The sequence below is a fragment of the Monodelphis domestica genome, chromosome 2 (genome assembly GCF_027887165.1).
Source record: "Monodelphis domestica isolate mMonDom1 chromosome 2, mMonDom1.pri, whole genome shotgun sequence".
Classification (NCBI taxonomy): Eukaryota; Metazoa; Chordata; class Mammalia; order Didelphimorphia; family Didelphidae; genus Monodelphis; species Monodelphis domestica.
The window spans coordinates 17324587-17348570 of record NC_077228.1 but is presented as its reverse complement, the minus strand read 5'-3'; the positions used below and the strand labels follow the sequence as shown (position 1 = coordinate 17348570).

The following is a 23984-nucleotide window of genomic DNA, read 5'->3' as shown; positions in this document are numbered from 1 at the left end:
TTAAAATCAAAAAGGGGTCCTTAGGACTGATAAGGATAGCAATCACTGCTCTTTTCCAATGACAGCTAAATCAAGATGATCTATGTAAATTACTTTGCAAAACTTATATGTCTACATAAATAGACCTTTTCTTCTGGGAAGAATCCTAAAAGGATGAATGACTTCTTTATGGCTTGGGACCATCACCATACCTTGGATCTCTGGATAAAGGGCCATATACAGCAGAGCCCACCGCAGAGTGGTCGAAGTTGTCTCTGTTCCAGCAAAGAAGAGATCCAGGGTGCATGCGACTAAATTGTCTTCATTAAAACTAGAACTCATGTTACCCTTAAATGAGAAAAGCAAATACCAGTTGGTTAATTTGAAAAATTAATTCTCTTCAGACATGAGTACCTCAAATGAGGCATTGGAAAGTTTGAGGCAGTCACATCCTTGGCTTCCATTAGCTCGCAAGAACACAGTAAGGGCTCATAAGAATGAAAGGTCCTCTTTTTAAAGATCTTTTTCTCTTGTGTCAACTCCCCTAAATTTCATGTCTACCAATCACAGCAGATGCTTTTCTCCAGGACTGCCAACTCTTTAGTTCACACCTTCTTTGGTTAGATTATACCTTTTTTGGTTTCTTAACACCTTTTTTGGTTAGTTCACCTTTTATAGTTACTTAACACCTTTTTGTAGTTAAAATGAGTATATCTACTTCAAATACTGAGTTATCACCTTTAGGGGATTAAAATCTAAAAATAGATTGTGGATTACAATTCAATCTTCCAAAAAAGGAAGAGCTAAGTACCTTCATTGTCACATTATTTAATTTATTTTTAGAGTATTTTAGTGGTTACCAAGAATATATATATATATATATATATATATGTATGTATGTATGTATACACACAATATTTCTATTGAATTGAGGGCACACAGAATTTTGTAGATGAGAAAAGTAAGGTGCAGGAAAATGAATTAGTAAGTATAAAATATAAGGCCAAGATTTAATCCCAATCCGAGGAGCCTGTAGGATACTGACTGGGAAACAGAAAGAGCTTGGTTCAAATCCCTCCTCAGATTCCTAGTAGCTATGTGATTGGATGATTTTATTAAATACTCTATTCCTCTTTCTCCAGTAATAAAGGCAGAGGATTGAATTCAATGAGCTCTTGTGCCCCCTTCCAAATCCAAATAAAAACTGTGAATTTCCCAGAACCACCCCCACATACAAGTACAAACTATCACAGACATTCACAGACACATACACACATATCCACCACATAACTTATGTAAAATTTAAATATTATTTATATTTAGAACATCGCCAATTTGTCACTGTGGAAAGGTCGTGAAGTTATGTGGCAGATGATAAATTTTGAACATATAACCAATTTATCCCTCCCCATCCAAGGCCCTATTTTTTTTCCCTGACATACTATACATGTTTTCTGTTCTGACTTCATTACCTTGGACAGCTCCTTCAGGTAAGCATCGATGAAGTCCTGGGCTTCCTCTGAGTTCTGATCTTCCTTATGTTGTTTGATCACATGGACTACAAAAGACTCTAGTTTTTTCCATTCTCTTAAGAGCTTTTTGTGAGCTCCTGGCAAGAGACTCATTATCCGAGGAAACATTTCAACAAACTAAATATAAAAGGGGAGAGAAAAAGGAGAGATAAGTGCCAGTCCTTGTTAGACTGTCCTATTCCTTTATATTCCTTACATTATCACGCCTGCATTTTTGACTTTTTAGTGTGTCATGGAGTTTAATTCCCTGTCTAACCACTTTCAAACTGATCCTCCCCTTAACCACTGCCTCTTCTCCCATATTGTTACACTCATAACACCCAGGCTGGCCTGCAGCCATCTTTTGCCTCATACACCAGTGTCTTGGCCATATCCTGATGCACCTAAATATCCCTTTCAAAACTGTTATCAGACATTCCCTGTTCCTGGTCAGTGTCACAATCTTTAAGGAAGGAAAGGACAAATTCTTTCTGGGGAAACTGCTGGCACTTCAGCTTGTGTTTTTCTCTTAACTTCACAGAATTCTCTTCACTTGATTTTCCATTTTGCTCCATCTAGGGAAATGTTAGCCAATATTATTCACCATTCTTCCTCATTTTCTTCCATAAACAGACTCCTGTGAATGAAATCTTGAGCAACTGACTCCTTTGGTGAACTCACTCATTGATCAACAAGGAGGCAGAGTGGATGGTGTGCTGGAGTAAAATTCAGGAACATCTAAGTTAGAATTCCTCTTGAAATGCTTACTAGCTGTGAGGCAACACTTGAATTTCTTTTTATCTCTGTTTCCTAATCTCTAAAATAGGTATAATAATAGCAACTACTTCAAGGGTTGTTGTGAGGGAGTTATGAAATCAGCCAGTCTACAAGCATTTATTAATCACTGACCAAGTGTAACACCTACTGTGTGTGAGGCACTGGGCTAAGTGCCAGGGAAACAAAGGAAGGAAAAAAGCAATACCAGTCTTGAGATTTGTCCAATCTCATACTGATGGGAATGTTCTGACATTCTAGTGGGAGACACAACATGTTAATAACTAGGTGCATGAAATACTAATCAATAGGAATGCAAATAGAAAACCAGGAAAATTTTCTGCTATTAATGAGTTTGCTTTCTAAATAGGGAATCAAAATTCATTTGCTCTAATTCTTTCTTTATAAAGTGTCCTCCTGATCCCCACCTTTAGAAAACAAATTTCTATACAGAATATGATTTTAAGGATGTACTCAGGCCAGTAATCTCTACATTTCCCACTTGGATGCACTCCTTTGAAATTCATCATGGTCAAGATATATGTAGAGTAGTAGAAAGGGAATCTCAGTGGGCAAGGCACTAAGAAATGGAGAAATTGGGAAAGACATCTTGCAGTTGAAGGTGAAATTTGAGCTGATTCTTGAAGGAAGACAAGATATGGAGATGAGAAGGGAAAGCATTCTGGGCATGAGGAACATCAAGTGCAAAGGCTCCAAGTTTGGAACAAATATATGTATATATAAACTTGTTACAAACCTTACATGTAAGCACTTTGGAAACTATCTTTTTTCTCTCTATCTCTTCTTTCTGTATCTCATTTTGTTTCTCTAGCTGTCTTTGTCTGTATCTCTTCTCTCTGTTTCTTTGTTTCTTTTTTCTGTCTTTCTCTCTGTATCTATCTGTTTTCATTTTACTCCCCTTGCAGTGCTGTGGATAAAATCTCTTGTTTCCTTCAAAACTGTGCTTAAGTGGCAGCTTCTAAATGAAGTCTTTTCTGTTGCTCCTGGCTTCTAATGCCTATTTTACCAAAATGGTTCCCTTATTTTTTTTCGTATTTGCACATACTTGAGTGCATATTTTCTCCATCACCAGAGGAATGTAAAATCCCCAAGATCAGAATTCATTTCATTTTTGTTACTGTATCCGCATCACCTTGCATAGTAAATGGAATATAGTAGGCATTTAACAAATGTTTCTAAATTGCTGGTCTAGGAAAAGATATTAGGAAAAAATCCAATACTTAAAGATCACAGTGTTCTGGAAATACTTAGAGCCCTCAGGCATGGTCTTTCATGGCACTCTTTATGAAAATCTTTTTGTTTCTTCTTCATTCCTTTTGCTAGTCCCTTTCTCTGCTTAGAGATTCAGTTCCTGACAGACTCTCATAGCCTTGCTTGTTTCTTTTCTTGTGAAAGGAGGACACCACCCAACTGAAGCAAATTTAACCCTGTTCAGGAAGGATGTTGGCCTATTTACCTGACACTCCCAACTGGCTTGAAGCACTGTGGCTTGATCCAAGGTTTTCAGGAGTTCCCGAAACTGAGAATCATGGTATTCAAAACGATTCCCAAAAGTAACAGAACAGATGATGTTGGAAACAGCATTGTTGATCTGAAAATGGGGGTCAAAGGGCTGTCCTGTGGAATAGAAAAAGGATGGGCCACTCTTCATGTCAGTCATGCTTGTTAAAGGAGCCCTGCATCACTTTCTAACTTTTTCTTTTCAACAATTTTTTCCTCCACACTTACCTCCTCCAACACATAGCTGTTTTGTTATTATTTTCCATAATCAGAGACTGCTTAAAAATGTGAGAAAAAAGAAGAGAGCATGTCAATTTTAAAAATGTTTCCATCAAGGCTTGGGATTTATTTGGAATATATTTTTTCAACCTAGGTTACCTATGTGCCTTTAGATGAGCTACTTTATCTTTCTTTGCCTCTATTTATTCAGCAGTAAAATGAAGATTTTGGATGAGATGACCTCTGAAGTAACTATTGGAAATAGAATCTTTATCTAGGATTCTATATCTGATAAAGCATGTGTGTAGATTCTCAAAGTTTTGCCCATCTATGTGCAATATGTATGGGTACATATCTGTATATCATTTAATCCATATATGTGAGCATACAAAAATACCCATAACTATATGGATCTGTAGGCAACTTGTATATATGTGAGTAAATATTATAGAATTGATTTTTCAACTGGAAATACTGGAATAAAAAGAAGACATATGAGAAGGTAAATCAGGAAGGGCAGCAGTATGAGGTAGTATGTAGGATCCTGGACCTGAAGCTAGGAGGATCTGGGTTTTTTTCATGCCTCAGATATATACTGGAAGGGTGATCTTGTTTTGAGTGTCTTCCTTCTGTTGATTATTTCCAGTTTCTGCCTATATCTTATTTGGGCATGGTCATCTGCAGATTGTCTTCCCTAGGATATTTCCAAGAAGAGGCACTATCTTTTCCTTTTTTTTAAACATTTCCAGAATTTGGCACAGTTTTTGGTATATAGTAGGCACATAATATTTATTGACCAAGTAACTGACCTTGCAAGTGACTCAATTACTCGACTCCTGTTTACTCATCTATATAATGGGAAGGAGGGTGGGACTTCATGTTCTTTAAGGATTATTTTTACTCTAAATCAGTGATAATAAGAGGATATAGCAGAAAAGGAGGAGAAAGGCAAAGTGGAGGAGGATGGGAGGGAGGAAAAGAAGTAGGAAGAAACAAAGAAAGAGGAAGAAGAGTGTAAGATGACACAATATCCAGCATTGTCCTACAGACTTGTGGGACAGAAATCACTTTAATTGGATCTTAATTCAAGGACCTATTATGGGTATTTTCTTGCTTATTTAGAAATATTTATATACATAGATTTTGATATTTTTGTTTTGATTTTGATCCCCCCCAATTTAATGTTTTCTTCTATTTTTTATGATTTTTATTTTCTTTTGACTCATAGACCTCATAACTCAACCAAGTATCCTGAGCTGATCCCGGTGGTGGTCAACACCCTTTTCAAGGGGGATTGTATAATTTTCATAAAATCCAAGATTTAAAAAATTTTTGAGAAAATTTTCAGGAAAAAAGCTTAACTCTTTGAATGAAGAAAGTGAATTGTTCAGAGAACATGCCTTAAAGAAAGTTTACACTGCATCAGAAGATACAAAATGAACTTTGGGAAGTAATTGATTAAACTGAAGGGGGTTGAACACATTTATTCTGAATGGAAAATCTTATATCAAAGAGGATTGCCCTCAATTGGCTTTTTGTCAATGTGCCTAGCAAACATTGGTTTTGCTCTCTCTCTCTTTTAGTTCCCTCTTATTTCCAACTATTATAATTTCCTCTTAGAAAGTACAATATTGCATGCACCCTAAACTAAAAGATCTTTAAATTATAAGCTGGTTATGTTGGGGGGATTGTGAAAGGGAATTCTTTATTCTCTTTGTCTATTTCGAGTTGATCAATCAAGAAACACCTACTTTACATTTTGTTAGCCATCAAGTAAGAGAATTCACAAGTCACTTATTTAGAGAGCTCCACCCTTTAAACTCAATCAGTCAGAAACTTGCAAATCCTTTGATAAGAGTTTATACCCTCATAGGACTACAGGTGGATCCTACAGACACTTCCCCCCTGGGAAGTGCTAGGCAATTTGTAAGCTGTGATTGGCCCCTGTGAAGAGGGGAAGGGACAGGAAGTGACATGGAAAAAGTATCATAAGAAGTCCAGAACTTCCTATTGTTGGGACTTCTCTTTTGAACTTCTTCTCCTTTGGAGTTTGGCTTTGGAGACTCTGTGTTGGTGAGCCAGACTGGAGAAGGAGACTTTCCTTGGATCCTGAGGTGGTGAGTGCAGTGATTCCTTCATTAGTTCTTCAGTGAGGAGGCCCTCTCTGCTCTTTGGCATTTTTGTGGGACACTCCCTTCAGCGTGAGTTCTGGTGATATTCTTGGCTGTCTTAGCCTCTTGTTCACTGAAGGTTCTTGGAGAATTCTTCAATGCCTCTTTGCTCTTCAGATTTCGGCTTCCTAATTAGTACTTTGGTTTCTTGTGAGATTTGCTTTCAGATTCACATTTGTGGTCTGGAGACATCAGGATTAAACTAAGGGTTTTGGAAGCAAGGCAGTACTATCTATGTCTTTATCTACATTTTTCCACTTTCACTCTTTCTACCTCTTTGTAAATAAAGCTGCTAAAAGTCATTTTGACTTAAGTTGTAATATTTTTAATTGGTGTCCACAATATTACTTTAAAATTCTTATATTTAGCATAAAACCTATATTTTAAAATTTTACATTTCATAATAGTATTGTGAGAAATGTAAGAACCTGCATTGATATAATCCCAATTGCAATTCCAGAGACTCATCATGGTGCCTGCTATTCCTCGCCTAACTAGAAGGTAATGAATTTAGTCCACACAGTGAAATACATGTTTTTGGACATGTTCAATGTAAGAATTTATTTTGCTTCAGTATGTGAATTTGTTATAAGGTTTTTGTTTTCCATTTGAAAGAAGGAAAGGAAAGAAATTATTCATTTAAAATAGATAAGCAGAAAATGTAGAGAACATAATATAGGGATCTATTTATTATATGCACAAATATTTATATGGATGTAAATATCTACCTATATATTCTAAAGTACAAGGAGTAAAAGAGCAAAGAAGGCACAAGAGAACAGAACAGAACAGAAAGAGAACAGAACATAAAAAGAACAGAATGGAAGACACAGAACAGGGAATAGTTGAATCAGTAAATATGAAGGAAGAAGAAAGAGGAAGAAGAAAAATATATATAGAATGTCAGCAGAAGAATATAAAAGAAAGGGTACATATACCTGTTTGTGTGTTTATACAGAGTTTTGAGTGACCAGCCATGGGGGGACTCCATGTGTGCCACTTTAAGAAATGAAACATCCAGTAGTTTGTGAACTAATGTCAAAAGATTAATAGAATGTCATTAAAGATAAGGTACTTTCAAGGGATTCCTTTTCTTGCTTACTATCTTTTTTCTTCCTATAGGAATTTGCCATGTCATTGAAAACCTTACCTAAGGGGGGACATTTTGTCTTTCTCCAGTCTAGAGATGATCTGTCTCCTCCTATTCCTCTCATGTCTAATTACAGATTCTTTAATCATATTTTGTCCAACCATCAATTGGAAGTAACTGAAAATATCTCTGTCTGAGCAATTTAGCAATTTTCAGATGAAGTAATCAAAGCTATCTATAATCATATGAAAAAAATGTTCTAAATCCCTTTTGATTAGAGAAATTCAAATTAAAACAGTTCTGAGCTACCACCTACCACCTATCAGATTGGCCAATATGACAGTCAAGGAAAAAGATGAATGTTGGAGGGGATATGGCAAAATGGGAACACTAACACCTTGTGTTGTAGCTGTGAACTGATCCAACCATTCTTGAAGTCAATTTGGAATTATGCCAAAGGTCGATAAAACAATGCGTAAAGTTTGATCCAATAATACCACGACTAGGTCTGTATACAGAGAGAATAAGAAAAAAGGATAGGACCTACTTGTCCAAAATATTTATAATTCTTTTCATGGTGGCAAAGAATTGGGAATTAAAATGATGTTCATAGATTGGGGAATATCTGAACAAATTGTGGTATATGATGGTGATGGAAAACTATTGTGCCCTAAGGAATGATGAACAGGATGATTTCAGAAATGGCTGGAAAGGCCTTCATGCATTGAAGCACAGTACAATAAAGAGAAACAGTAAAACATTGCAAATAGTAAGAGAAGTATTGTGGAATGATTAACTTGATAGATTTAACTGTTATCAGTGCAATAAAATAGTAAGCTGAAGGAAACTATTTCTGATTGAAATAGAGAAGTAAACTGAGTGGAAACTCTTTCTTCTGCAATGACTGTTGTTCTCTGGCTTTTGACTAGAGAGAGTTAGCTACAGGAACCTAAACCTGCTTTTTGGTGATGGATGTAGGAATGAGAAATGCTGAGGGATGCCACACAGAAATATTGGCACACAGAGGACTGCTTATAAAGGAATGTCCTGGGGTTTGTTCTGGGGTTTGACTATTGATCCCTACTGATTGCTGATGGATAATCTATTTCCTAACCTCCTCCCCCTTTCACTCCCTCCCTTTTCCAACTCTCTCCTCTTTTGCCTCCCCTACCTTCCAATACTTCTTGAAGCCTTTGCTTATTCCCTCCCTCTTGAGTGAACTATGAAGATACTCTAGTTGCTTTCTCAGTCAAGGGGTTTATTGGGATAACAGGGTGGGAAACTGAGGTAAGAGGGATGAGGATTTCCCTAATTTAAATGAGATAAAATCTTCTTTCTTCTTCACCAAGAAAAGTCTCACAGTTTCTCCTGACCAGTTCAACTCTTAAACAGACCACTAACTCAAAAATCCAAGTTTCTCCTTCTTGTCAACTTCAACTGTCCAAAGCCAAAGAAACCCCCAAAACCAAATCAGCCTCACAAAGATCTTTCAGCCAGGTTCAAAACTCCAGGGAGAGAGAGTGTGACTTCCAGTTAGAGACCAAGTCCAAAAACCAAGTTTCTCCTCTCCATGTGGCTAGCAAAAGCCCCCAACTGCCCCTCCTGGGAACATTCCATTGGAATCTTCTCTTGACTTACATCTAGAGGTAGATCTCCAGCCCTGCATCTTGGTCCACAAGTCCTGCAAGACCTCTCTGTCTTCATGTCTCTATCACATCAGCAATGCAATGATCCAGGACAATTCTGAGGGTCTTGTGACAGAGAATGATATTCACCCCAGAGAAAACTGTTGGAGTCAGAATATAGATGAAAGCATAGGATTTTTCAATAATTTATTTGGGTTTATATTTTGGGATTTTGGTTTTATAAGATTACTTACAAAAATGAACAATTCAGAAATATGTCATAATACATGTATAACCCAGATCAAATCACCTTCCAGAAAAGGGAAATCAAGGGAGGAAGGGAGGGAGATATTTTCAATCATATAAGTTAGGAAAATTTGTTTGGAAATGTGTTAATACATGTAATTGGTAAAAAACATATAATGTACTGGAAAAAAAAACATATCTTTGACAAGTGCTCACCTTTTTCTTCTCTAATAGCCTCAGTAAGGTATGTGGCCTCTTCCTGGATCCTAAGTTCAAGGGTCTTCTTTCCCAAGCCAAAATTCCTTAGAGTTGTTAAGGTAAATCTTCTTTGATCTTTCCATTCTTGACCATTAGACATGATTAAGCCTAAATAATAATAATAATAATTCATCTTAATACTTGAACGATATTTAATTTTATTGGTATGGTTATTACTTCTTTTAGCAATGGAATTCAATTAAACAAATACTTAAAAAAGGAAGAAAATCCTATTATGTGCCCAACACTGTATTGGTTATACAAATAGAAAAGAACTAGCCAGTCCCTCCTCCTAAGGAACTCACACACTCAGTGAGGAGATAATACTCCTGTTTACCTATAGAACACATGGAAAAATCTGCATGTCCAAAAGACAAAGCAGAGGAAGATGCCACTGTCCAAAGATGCTTAGGGTCTATAAGCAGTCCATGGACCTTGGGGTGTATGAGTATCAGACACTGATTTCTTCAGTGAGAGATGAGTAAAATTTATTCTTTGGAGAAGACAACTACAGACAAGAAGAGGAACCCAATTCTTAATCTGGATGACCAAAAGAAATGAGAGGGACCTGAACCATTTCTTGTGGTTCCTGCTAACTTCAACAGTGTCATGGGTTTATCAGGGGCAGGCTGCCTTGGCCTGCTGCTACTGTAAGTATCATAAGCATTCTCATTGTCTCCCCTTTTCTTAATGTAATCTAGAACTGCAAAAGTCAATAATTTCACTAATGAGAAATACAATGCAAAATTCATGGGTTTCAGTCAAAGCAGTATTTATTGGAAATTTTTTATCTCTAAATTCTTGCCAATTAAACAGAGAAAATCAGATCAATAACTTGGGCATGAAACTAAAAAAAAGTATAAAAAGAACAAATTAAACCCCCCCAAATTGAAGACTAACTTGGAAATTCTAAATATCAAAAGAGAAATTAATAAAATTGAAAGAAAAGGAATCATTGAATTAATAAATAAGACTAAGAGTTGGTTTTATGAAAAAAAAAACAAATAAAATACTGTTGATTAATCTGATTTTTAAAAGGAAATAAGAAAAATCAAAAAATCAGTGTCAAAAATGAAAAGAGTGAACTCACCACCAATGAAGAGGAAATTAAAGCAATCATTAGTATCTATTTTGCCTAATTATATGCCAATAATCATGACTATCTAAGTAAAATGGATGAATACTTACAAAAAACCTCCAAATTGTTCATAATAACAAAAGAGGAAATAAAATTTTTTAATAATCCCATATCAGAAAAGGAAATTGAACTCCCTGAGAAAAAAATCCCCATTTCCAGACAGATTCACACATGAATTCTATCAAACACTTAAAGAATAATTAACACAGCATAAACTACTTTGGAAAATAGGCAGAGAAGGAATCCAATCTAATTATTTGTGTGAAACAAACATGGTACTGTTACCTAAGCCAAGAAGAACAAAATAGAGAAAGACAATTATAGGCCAATTCTATTATTGAATAGAGATGCAAAAAAATTAAATAAAATAGCAAGGAGGCTATAGCAATATATCACAAGGATCATTGACTGTGACTAGGTAGGATTTATACCAGGAATATAGGGCTGATTGAATATAAAGAAAACTATCAGCAACATTGACCATATCAGTAACCAAACTAACAGAAACTAACATGATTATCTCAAGAAATGCATAAAAAGTCTTTGATAAAATACAACACCCATTCCTACTTAAAACACTAGAAAGTGTAGGAATAAATGTCATTTCTTAAAATGATAAGTAGTATATACCTAAATCATCAGCAAATATAATCTACAATGATGATAAGTCAGAAGATGTCAGTAAGATCAGGAGTGAAGCAAGGATGTCCATTATCACCACTATTATTTGATATTGTCTTAGAAAAGCTAGCTTTAGCAATAAGAAAAGAATTAGAAATTGAAGGATTTACAATAGGCAATAAGGAAACTAAATCATCACTCTTTGTGGATGATATGATGTGTAATAGAGAGTTAGACTGGTGGTAGAGAGAGAAAGAATGGAGACCTTCCCTCTCAAAGCAGGGTTCAGGGGATATGGCTGCTGTTTAACTTGGCCAAGGGAGAGAAGAAGGGAAGTGAGTAGTCTCCCCCTTCAGCCTCCCCTCAGCTATGGCTGCTCACCCCAATCTGCCTCTTGACTTCCCTCTGCTACTAACGTATAGAGCTTCCCTCCTCAGAGAGAGAGAGAGAGAGTTACTCTCCCCCTCAAGCTAGAACTGTTTCCCACTCCCACTGGAGTCATTTGGGAAAAGACAACAAACTATTCTACTGACCAATTGGGGATAACACAAGGAAGTGGCTGCAGGAAGGGTTTGTGAGGAAAGAGGGAAAAGGTGTCCCTATTGTATCTACCCCTTCCTCCCTCCTCAAGTTGGGGAACCCAGGCCTTGGCAGCCTCGGGCCCCTGAGAGATTCAGGCTTGGATGGCCCTGGTCTTGGCCCCACTGGGCACAGTTCAGACCCAGGGCACCAGGAGCTGTGAGGTGATCTTGTCAGCTGCTTGGAGTCTTCTTAAGCTTAGTAGAGGACCAGTGCGGGGAAGGGTGTCCAGTCACCAGGAGAAAGATGTAAATCTTTTCTCAGGAGCAAGTCTTCAGCAGACCTTTCCCTTAGACTCAGGATTCAGAGAGCGAACTGCCTCTATGATAGAATCTCCTCCTCCCCTAAGATTCCAGAATATCTCCTGGGGCCCCTCTCCCAATGTAGCTGAGGCTCCAGCAATTTCCCAGACTGCAACTCAAGTTTTGGGGTTTTAAAACTTCTATCACAATCTTCCATTTCCCATTGTGAGCATGGTGTTACCATGATCCCATGCAGCTTACTTATCTTCTATTCTAATCTATCTATATTACTTACTGTTCCCAACTAACCTCCCCCCTCCCAAAATAAAAAATCTTATTCTAATCTATCTATGTACTACTATCTTAATATCCTATCTCATGCTAAGGAATGGATTGCAGGAAGGAGGGTTAGGGTAACGTGTCAAAAAATAAGTTTGTACAATGTAGGGGGTAACGATTCACGAATACAACAAATTTTCAACTATAAATATAATGTATATCTCTGTTCTAATCATGTCATGTTTAACTATTTAAGTGAGAATAAACTGTCCTATGATTAACATGTAATGCTATCTACCTGTAACAATTTTTTTCTAGCTATGTGCTATTTTCTATGTTTTTGAAGTGTAATACATTCTGTCCCTATGCTACCTCTCAGATTTTACAAAATCATTTTTGTCCCTAAACTATTCTGTCCCTGTTGGTTAAAGGGTTAGTATGTTAACTTTCTGCCTATCCTAAATTAGTTGATAAGATAGTTGGTACTTTACATATGTACATGTCTGGTTTTTATACATATTTACATATGATACATGTTTTATATATATATATATATGTATATATATATACATCCTCTAGTTTGAAGTCATCCAGACAGGAAGGTCATTTCCTTTCCATCTGTATGAGTTCTAATAGAGATTTATTTACAAATATACAGTTTATGGGCTGTCCTTATTCATAAAACAGGTCCTAAGTTCAGTGTGAAATTTGTTTGTGTTCTAGATATGTCAGGGTGGTTGGTTGCATACTTACTCCTCTTCAGGAAATCTTCTTATCAAGTTGCCTGAAGATCTATGCTACATTCTTCCTATGTTGACTCTTATGTGCATGTGGATGCAATTTCCTATATGTGAAATTAACGTGATTGGTGATTCATCTTATGTGCTCCATTTTCCTGAAGTTCGTTCCCCATAATATCCTTGATTCAAAGTTCTTTCCAGTTGTTAGTGTGACTTCCAGCCTTTGGTGCTGCTTGAAGTTGTCACAGGTCTGGCAGTCTTCTCCTTTCATGGATACATGTTTGACTGTCGTCTCACCTTGAAAGAAGGTCTCAGGTATCTGGGACTACAGGATCACCTGGGCTCTGTAGATTTTTCTTTGGTGAAATTTTTCACGTACACTTTGTCACCTGGCCTGATGTTATGTAGTGAGAAATCTTGCTGGACTCTTTACATTAGTAATCCCTGTCTTCTCAGTTCTTCCAGCCTATCCTGTATCTGTGTCAGATAGGTGTGTAACTGGCATTCCCCTCCCAGGATGGAAACATAAGATGGTTTAGTGGTCCTTCCCATCCATACTGGTTGTCCATAAAGTATCTCATGTGGGGAAATGTGTAAGTCTCCTCTGGGTTTTGTTCTCAGATAGAACAGTGCAAATGGAAGAACTGCTGTCCGTTTAAGTTGAGTTTGGGCATAGTTTAGTTATTGTGGTTTTCAACTCCTTATTCATTCTTTCCACCTGTCCTAAGCTTTCTGGTCTGTAGGCATTATGGAAATTTCCCTTTATTCCCAGAGACTTATATACTTTTTGTAAAATGCTAGATGTAAAGTGACTTCCCCTGTCTGAGTTAATGGCATCTGGAATGTCATATCTAGGAACTATTTCTTTAAGCAGTGTTCTCACTACCATGCCAGTGTTGCTTTTCTTTGATGGGTATGCTTCTGTCCATTGAGTGAGCCTGTCCACTATAACTAAAACATATTTATAACCTCGGTCCCTAGGCATGTTGTTACCATCAATCTGTAGACATTGAAAAGGTGTATAAGCTAGGGGTTGCCCTCCCAATGCCCTGCACTTGAAATGACCTTGGTTGAACTTTATACATAGTTCACATGCCTGATACACTCTTATAGTATTTGTTGATATTCCTGGGGCTTCCCAAAAACAGCAGACCTCATCAAACATGGATTCCATTCCATAATAACCTCTGGAGTGAATCACATTGCATAGATGTTGGTACAGCTTTGGGGGCAAAATGGGCTTTCCTCCTTCTACTAACCAGATTCGTTTGACTAATCTGGCTCCTAGATGTTCTTGCCATGACTGAATCTCTTCTCAGCAGTATGCTTGTTTGAAATCATGCTTATCCACCAGAGAGAAATTCAGAACATGGATAGTACTGAATCTGGCAGCAAATTTTGCTGTCACATCTGCCCTGTGATTTTCTAGGGATATCTCGTCCCAGCCTTGAAGTGAATCACCACCACTTCCTTTGGCAAATTCACTGCTTTTAAGAGTTGACTGATAAGGTTTTCATATGCTATCCTCTTTCCAGCTGTTGTGACAAATCCCTTGTTTCTCCAGGTTTGTCCTGTGGCAAATAGAATTGCAAAAGCATAGGATGAATCAGTGTAAATATCCACCCTTTTGCCTTTGGACAGTTTAAGTGCTTTATAAGGGCTTTGAGTTCTGCACCTTGAGCACTGACATGACCTGGTAAAGATGCATGCCAGAAGGTCTTGTCCCCCATTACAATTGCACCCCCTGCGATCCTTTTCCCTTTGTAAAGACCCATCAGAATATATTTTTAAATCAGGATCATTGAGTGGTGTGTACCTCAGATCTTCTCTGGTCTTAGGCACTGTTTCTACCATTTGGATGCAATCATTTAGGGGCTCTTCCCCCCAATGGTAGGTCAGGGATTAGCATAGCTGGATTCAATGGTGCACATCTATGTAAAGTTAAGTTGTCATTTACCAGCAAAATGATTTCATACTGGGATAACCTTGCAGATGTAAATGCATGCCTACTCTGTGATTTTAGCACTTTTTTTAGCTGGAGTGCAGAGTAAACATGGAGCCAGCATCCTAGCACTAATTCATTTGCTTTCTTGACCATAAGGGCAGCTGCAGCAATGCTCCTCAGACAGTGCACCATGCCCCTTGCAACTGGATTGAGGATTGAGCTGTAATAAGTGATAGGCCTCAGTTGCAACCCCAAATATTGGGCCAATACTCCAGAAGCTATACCATTAGCCTCATGGACATACAGATGAAAGTCTTTGTTATAACTTAGAATGCCAAGGGCTGGAGCTATTAGGATAGCTTGCTTCAATGTGAACAGAGCATTTAAATGTTCCTTTGTGAGCTTCAATGGCTCTTCAAGCTCATTTTTGATCAGATCTGTAAGGCACATGGAAATGTGTGAATACCCTGATATGTAATGACATGAGAACCCAGTCATGCCCAGAAATGCCCTCAATTGTTTCTTTGTATGTGGAATACCTAACTTCTAAAAACTAAAAAGCTAGTTAAAATAAATAATGACTTTAGTAAAATTGTAAGGTAAAAAGTAAATCCATATTGATGATTTTCAGCACTTTTATATTATTTCCAACAAAGTGCAACAGTAAGAGATTGAAAGAGCAATTCCATTAAAATAACCCTAGATGATATAAAAAACCTAGAAATCATTCTTCTAAGAAAAATCTAAGAATTATATGAACACAATTACACAACACAATTTTTAAAAAAACAGTCATATATTGACAATTGGCAAAAATATAATTGCTCATGTGGAGACTGAGTTAATATAATAAAAATGCCAATTTTACTTCAGTTAATTTGCTTGTTAAGTGCCATACCAAGAATACTATCAACTATATATTTTATAGAACTAGAAAAAATAATAATAAAACTCATCTAGAATAACAAAAGGTCAAGAATATTGAGGGAATTAATGAAAAAATGTGAAGTATGGTGGCCTGGTGAGACCAGATGTCAAACTATAATATAAAGTAGTAATCATTCTGGTACTGGCTACGAAATAGAATGGTATATCAATGGAATAGAAAAGATATACAAAATACAGTGTAGTGTACACAAAATCTAGTGTTTGATAACTCAAAGAATGCAGATTTTGGAATAAGAACTCACTGTTTAACAAAACGGCTGGAAAACTGAAAAAAAAATGCCAAATAACTAGGTATGGACCATAATCTCATACCCTGTACTAAGATAAGGTCAAAATGCACATATTATTTAGATATAAGAAGTGATACTCTACCTAAATTAGGGGAACATAGAATAGTTTACCTGGTATATATTTGGAGAAGGGAAGAATTCATGTCCAAACAAGAGATATAGGGCATTATAAGTTGTAAAATAAACACTTTTGATTATATTGAATTTAAAAAACTTTTATACAAACAAAACTAATATAACCAAAGTAAAAGTAGAACAATAAAATTGGAAAAAAATCTTATAACAAATTCCTCTGATAAAGGCCTAATATCTCAAATCTATAGGGACCTAAATAAAATTTATAAGATTACCAGCCATTCCCCAAATGTCAAATGGCCAAATGATATGAACAAACAATAAAAATGAAGAAATAAAAGCTATCAATAGTCATATAAAATGTTCTATATTATTCTTGAATGAAGAAATATAAATTAAAATAAAATTCAAGTACCACCTCACACCTGTCGGATTGACAATATGACAGAAGAGGTAAGTGATAAATGTTGGAAGGGATATAGCAAAATTGGGACATTAATATATTGTTGGTGGAACTGTGAACTGATCAAATCCTCCTGGAGGGAAATTTGAAACTATATATAATGCACTATAAAACTTTACATACCATTTTGATCCTGTAAAACCTCTACTAGGTCTACATCACAGAGATATTAATAGAAAAGAGGAAAGCACCTTTTTGTACAAGAATATTCATAGATATTCATTTTGTGATGGCAAAGTATTGGAAATTAAGGGGGTGTTCATCAATTGGCTGAACAAATGGTGGTACATGTTAGTAATGGAATACTATTATGCCATTAGAAATGATAAGCAAGATGATTACAGAAAAAGCTAAAAAGACCTGCATGAATTGATTAAAAGCAAAATAGGTAGAACCAGGAAAACATTTTACACAGAAACAGCAATATTGTACAACGATCATCTGAGAAAGCTTCACAACAATGAAATGACTGGGGCAATCCTGACAGACTTATCATAGGGAATGCTGTCTACTGCCAGAGAAAGTACTGTGTATTTGTGTTTTTATATCATGCTTTTGGTCAGAGGATAGAGTTTTGTACTTGAAGTTAATGATGAAGATTTAAAGCCTGCCTCTGATTACTAGCTATGACTTTACACAAATCACTCAATATCTCTTGATTTTGGTTACTTCATTTTTAAAATGGTAGAGGGTCTTGAAGTTTCCTTGCAAACCTAACTCTGCAATCTCCAGTCATGTGGTAGGGGAGGGAAACAGTACCTGGAGCACTTTGCCTAAAACATAGGGTAACAATAGATGATCTGTGATAGATAAAGATGAAAAGATTGGATGAAAGGTCATCAAGATATGGTCAAGAATCAAAGACACTCAAAATAATGAAACTAGAAGGAACCATTGTGATCATTTAGTCTGATCATACCTACTTCTAAGTAGGCCCTTTCTACTGTAAAAATAGACTCAAACCCAGGACTTCAATCCCCAGAAATCCTTGCTCCACTTCCCCAGAATGCCCTCTAATCTCACTGAATTCTCACCTGGGCCAAGAGTGAGATGGGGTATTTAAACCTGGTTGTGAATAGGCTCAGTCTTTTGCACTTCCATTTTGGAGCAGACACATCTCTTCCATGATGTGAGGTTATCTTGTCTAGGCCTCTCTGGCCTAGGCACGTGTTTTCTTATTCTGTATTTTCTTTAATCCTTAACCTTTAATAAACCTCTAAAATATAATACTCCTTGCAGAGAGAAACTAATTTCTACCTGCCTCAGTTTCCCAAAATTTTAATCTTTACACTACTTCTATTCCACCCTTAAAGATTATCTATCAAAGTCTTGACAATGACTTCCAAATGTGTTTTCCTATCTCCACCATTTTTGAGCTCTGCACCAAACTAACCTTAGGGCTGATGGCTAACTAAGTCTCAAGAAGATATTCCTCCTGTGGTTTTCTGTTTCATGCCTTCATTCCTCTAGTTATAACATTCACTTTCCTTCTTCTGAATAACAAGATAAATAGTTATCTCATATCTGTGTCAACTTCTGCTCCTTTTTTCCCATCTACTCACATCTCTCTCTCTCAGTCACCTGTCACACTCTACCCCACCCAAGACTTTGACCTTGGACTTTGATTTTATTGAGTTTCTCCAAATTGCAGGTTGCTATGCTGTTTGTTATCTACACCACTATGTGCATTATAGAGCCTAAAGGAAGAACCATAAATGCACAGAGTTTCAGAGTTAGAAGCAATTTCAGAAAATATACAGTCAAATCTGTACCCAGGAAAGAACATCAACAGAATATACTGAGTGGCTTTTGCTTAAAGATTTCCAATGAGGAAGGAATCTACAATTTCTTCAGGAAAATTTTTAATTTTTGGAGAGTTCTGAATGTTAGGAAATGTTTTCTCATATGCAGCCAATCTTTACCCCTTTGTGACTATCATCATTTGTAGCTGGTTTATTTTTTTATCATTTGTTGCAAGGAGAACAAATCTAATCTCTTTTCTATTAAGAGACCTTTAAACCTTTGAGAAAACACTTGTGTCTCTCCCTTTCCTTCTAAGTCTTTTTTGTTCTCAATTTGAAACTGTCAGGCTTCTTTAACTGGTCTTCTTAAGGAATGAATTTGAATCCTTTGAAATCCTTGTTACTCTCCTCCTCAATATACTGACTTCTCCCAACACTTAGATATAAAGGAAAGAAACTTCAAAGGTATATTTCTTATGTTATAGGCTGGAATTCTCCAAACAGATTGATGGTCGGAGCTCAAAGATACTTTTTAACGAACATTGGAAATAGAAAATGTTTATCATAATTGAAAGAACTCACCAACTGATTTAAAGATATAAGACTGCAAAGGAGTTCGAGGGCGATCAACAAACACATGGCCTTGGTTAACTAGGACTTCTTTTATCAGTGGCAATCCAGTTACAAATATCATAGGAATACTGAACATTTCCACAAAGAAAATGTTTCCATATTTCCTGACAATCTGTAAAAGAGTTAGTTTGAATTGCAAACTTCCATTGTCTTTCAGGCTTAAAAAAAAAAAAAACTTCTATTGTTATCAGATATTCTTGTAATGTGAAACATCAATTCCAATGGAGTCTACTGAATTCAGTGTGATCCAATTCCATTTAACTGAGTTCATCTCACCCCACCAAACATTTACTCATATGTCCCTGGTTTTGTGCTAGGAGCTGAGCAGGTAACCACAAAAACCCTATCATTCACACCCTTGAGGACCTGACATAGGTAGGGAATGATCTTGTAGATAAATGAACATAGAATACATGTAAAGGAGTATTAAGTGATTTTAGAAGAGACTAGAACAGTGATGGCAAACCTATGGCACATGTGCAAAAAAAGGGCATGCAGGGCCCTCTCTGTGGGCACACTTGCAGTTGCCCACCAGAGTTTGTTACTAGAAAACCAGAGGGACTTAAGGTAGAGTTGTTTCCCTCCCCCATTTCACATATTCTGGGGACTTCTTCACTTCATCCATCCCTCTGCCCAGCAGCCCAATGGGAGCACCCCCCCCATCTGGGTTACTGTGCTTGGGTGTGGGGTGTCATATGCTGTGTGAGGGTGAGGCACAGAAGTCAGCCTGTTGAGTCTGTGGTGAAGGTGATTCCCATGGTGGGGATGGAAAGGAGCTAGTTTTGGGGAGGCATAGTTGGAGGGGAGATGAACTAGAGGCTAGTGGAGAGCATGGGCCATTCTTCTCCTCTTCTCTACCTGTTCCTCTCATCACCAACTCCCTATGCCCAGCAGTCCAGGAGAAGTGCTTATTTCCTCTCCTATCTGGAACAAGGTAGGGTTGGGGGTATAGGGGGAGAGGGATAGATACAGCACTTGGTCTCTTGAGAGGTCAGGCATGGCACTCAGTCTCGGGGGTGGGATGGGGATGTGACATGGCATTCCATTTCCAAAAGGTTGCCATCACCGGACTAGGACCCGGGAAGTGTACAGAAAGATTTCTTCATTTTTAAAGCTTCTTGTGAATCTTAAAATCCTACCAGAAGTCTAACTATAATTATTAGAAATCAATTATTAATTTATTTACCAATTGGTAAGTCATTTATTATTAATATTAATCAGTGTTTATTCACTCAACTTAATGGGAAGGAACATTACAGGGAACTGTACAATGCCAACATTATCAGACAGAGTTGATCAATAAGGATAGACAGCAGCAGACACTTGGCACAGCTTGTTCAAAGTCCCAAGATCAGAGACCTAGGGCACTGATTCTTAACCCTTTTTGTGGTGTTGTCCCTTTGGTAGTTTAGGAAAGCCTATGGATCCCTTCTTAGAAGAAAGCTTCTAAATGCATACAATAAAACACATAGGATTATAAAGGAAACCAAACATATTAAGATGTAGTTATCAAAAATAATTTTCAGAAGTGATTCAGAAACTGTGCTTCAAATGTTTGAAAGGACCTCAAAGACTTCCTACTCCAGTTTCTGCCAGTTAGTCAATTAATAAATATTTTTCAAGTGTGCCATACTACGCTTAGTGCTAAGGAAACAAAGAGGCCTAAGACAGTCCCTTCCCTCAATAAGTTCATCTCTCATTTTATAGATAATAATATCTTATGTGTAATACAGACATACATATCCATCCATATCTCTTAATCTATCATTACGTCCATCAATCAGTCCATCTGTCATCTGTCAAAAAATATTGAATGTGCTCCAAGCACTCTGCTAAGCACTTTAAAATGATTATTTCATTGATTGTCACAACACTGGGAGGGAGGTGCTCTGGCTATTCCTTTTTTTTTTTTTAAGGAAACTTACAAAAAGAGGTTTATTGATTTTGCAGTGATGATGATGATGATAACAATAGGAATAACATTTCTTTTTTGCTTTAAAGTTACAAAGCACTTTTTTATATCTCATCTCATTTGATCAGAATGACAGTCCAGAAGAGATCTCAATGGCCATCTGATTAGAGCCATAAGAAAAAAAAAATACTCCACAATGACTCATCCCACAAGTGATGAGCATCTGAGTTTCTCCAAGTCCCATAGGAAGTAAAGGTCAGAAGAAGGAGGGGAACCCAGCCCCCGAGGCTCTGAACCAGAAGTTTTCTTTCTTTCTTTCTTTCTTTCTTTCTTTCTTTCTTTCTTTCTTTCTTTCTTTCTTTCTTTCTTTCTTTCTTTCTTTCTTTCTTTCTTTCTTTCTTTCTTTCTTTCTTTCTTTCTTTCTTTCTTTCTTTCTTTCTTTCTTTCTTTCTTTCTTTCTTTCTTTCTTTCTTTCTTTCTTTCTTTCTTTCTTTCTTTCTTTCTTTCTTTTTTTCATCTCTGGCTAAAAGGCTGCTTCCAGGTAGAGTCGAGCAGGGATGATCACATGCAGGCTGTAAGCCACCCAGTTCCTCTGCCCCCTCACAGCTGGTGGATTCTTGCCCTCCCCTCGCACTCCTTACCTCTTGGATGCTGATATGCGGTTTTTTAATATCCATCTGAAAGAAGTAGCCAATCTTGAACAGCCAAGAAGGGCCCGGGGGGTAGTTGGGGCGCTGCCTCCTCCTCTGCACATAACTGGCCAGGATCAGGAGAATGGCAGAGAAGAGAAGGAGGGTCTGCAGGGAAGGGAGCATGTTTCCTAGAGGGAGCTGCATCCTCCTCCAGCTCCAGCACCAAGGCCAGCCCAGCCAAGAGAGTTCTTCTACAGCAGCAGCAACAGCAGCAGCAGAGGGGCCACCAGGAACAAGAGTTCCAGGGAGAGATCAAGCCTGAGCTTTGTCAGTTCCCTGGTTTGCTGAGAGGGCGGGGTTTTGTGAGCCAGCCAGTGAGAGCTCCAGGAAGTGCGAGCCTCTCTTCCGTGCCCCACCCCGCCGCCCTCAGCCAGGATGTGCCTCCAGAGAGTAAAAACACGCCTCCCCAGGAAAGGAAGCCGGGGCTTGTCTCCTGGGAAGTGGAGAGATTACTTGGCAGGAGTGACCAGGGGAGGCACCCACACATGAACGGACCCTCTAGTAGGTCCCATATCACAGAGCCACAGCTTTGGGGCAGGAAGGACCCCGGAGAGTCAGCCTCTGCTTTAGAAGAGAAGAGGAAAAAGTCTAGACAGATCAGGAACTTGACAAGGGCACCCAACTCTGTGTAGGTTTCAGAGCCTGGTTGGAGCCCAGCTCAGCTGACTTCAAGGCAGCCTTCTGCTCCCCAGGACAAGCTGCCTCTGAAAACAGGCTTGAGAACTAAGGTAGAAGGAGCCGGGGGACCCGTGAGGGCTAAGTGGGGTTTCATGAACTCGACTGGGAGAAAACAATTCCAGCTTTATTCAGAAAATTACATTCAAATAAAATTACAGTTTAATTGGAACCAGTTGCTTCCAACCTGAACCTGAACTAGCTACTCAGTTTCTCCCAGTAGAGTATCAAGGAAAACACCACCAAACCGGACAATAGCTGCAGCCAAGACGCCAAGCACGCTGCTGCCAGCCACCTCTCTGCCATCCAAGAGGACAGAGGGAGGAAGTGATGCGAAATATATACACGGTTTTACATCACTTTCCTGCGTCTCACATGTACCAATAATATCTTGGGCGTGACTTAGGACAGCCCAGGGATCTGTCAGTTGTTTCTGATTTGTCATTTGCTAGCACATGTCTGTCATAGGCCATCCTCTAAAATACTTAATCCTTAAGTATGGGTGTAGACATTCCTGATTTTGTTAGACTAAGTAGGGTGGAGTAATCTAAAGTTCACAAGGGACCTGGAAGGGCTTCCTATAAAAGGAGTCATTTGATCTGCATCTGGGAGGAAACCAGAAATTTCAAGAGGAGCCAGTGAGGAGGAACGGCATCACAGGTTTGGGGAATACCCAGGAACATGACATCAAGTCAGAAGACAAAAGCATTGTATGTATAGGAAAGCACCTAGAAAAGGAGAACGGAATGGTGGAATGGAAAGGCAGGATGAGACTGGATAACTGAGAGCATTCAATCTCAGTGGAGTTTGTATTTTGTCCTATAGGTGATAGGGAACCATCATAACCTCACTGAGCAGCATGAGGGCAGGGAGTAAAATGGTCAGACCTGTAATGTGAGAAATTCATTTAGGGAATTGGGTGGAGGTTGGATTGGTGTGGGGAGTGAGTGGAATCAGGCACACCACTTAGAAGGCTAGAACAATGGTGTGGGTGAGAGATCATGAGAAGTATAATTGTTAAAAATTAAAGATTGTACTAAATGTATAAAAATATGTTTGCCAAAATTATATGACTCAAGTCAGGATGACTTTTTATGGTAGTTTATTTACAAAAGGAGAAAGAATGAAAGTAAGGAAATAAGAGAGAGAGTAGATAATTACTCTGGCCCTGTCCAAACCAGGCAGGGCTTCAGAGGCCCCAGGAAAGGGGTCCCAGAGGTAAATTAAACAAGGGTTCTAGTCATAAGACCTCCTTCCAGAAGAGGGGCCTCTCTGGAAGCTAGTACCTCCAGAAAAGCCAGGAAAGGGAGTCAGCCTTTTCACTCACCCGTATGGTAGTTCAAAGGGAAAATTCAAGAGCAGTCCAAAGTCCCAAGCCAGAGCTCCTTCAAGATCAAGTTTGAAGGTGAAACAACTGGTCACAGGAAATTTCTCCCACTTTTAAAAACCATCCTTTTGTCATTTCCTGTGCCTTCCATTTTACATAGACCAATTGTATCTGTAGCTTTGTTTAGGACTGCCCAGGGGGCAGTCAATGGGTTTTGATTTGTCACCTACTATAGCACACATGGGTCACAGACCTCCCCATACTTAAGGATAAGTGCAGTGTATACTCT

General features: G+C 38.0%; 1 protein-coding gene across 2 annotated transcripts in view; it reads right to left on the bottom strand.

The window, feature by feature from the left end:
* The window catches only part of LOC100031914 (cytochrome P450 2J2-like), a 32925-nt gene extending 10942 nt beyond the window's left edge, over positions 1-21983 (bottom strand). The window contains exons 1-6 of one of the 2 annotated variants that reach the window (XM_016429878.2): positions 21643-21983; positions 19039-19201; positions 9353-9502; positions 3742-3902; positions 1452-1628; positions 192-327 (exon numbers count right to left, since the gene is read on the bottom strand). In XM_016429878.2, the coding sequence (XP_016285364.2) occupies positions 192-327; positions 1452-1628; positions 3742-3902; positions 9353-9502; positions 19039-19201; positions 21643-21837 (982 nt within the window). In that variant the 5' untranslated portion in view covers positions 21838-21983. The remainder of the gene's footprint in view (positions 1-191; positions 328-1451; positions 1629-3741; positions 3903-9352; positions 9503-19038; positions 19202-21642) is intronic. The other variant, XM_056815033.1, reaches the window with a different exon arrangement.
* Positions 21984-23984: the final 2001 nt, after the last annotated feature.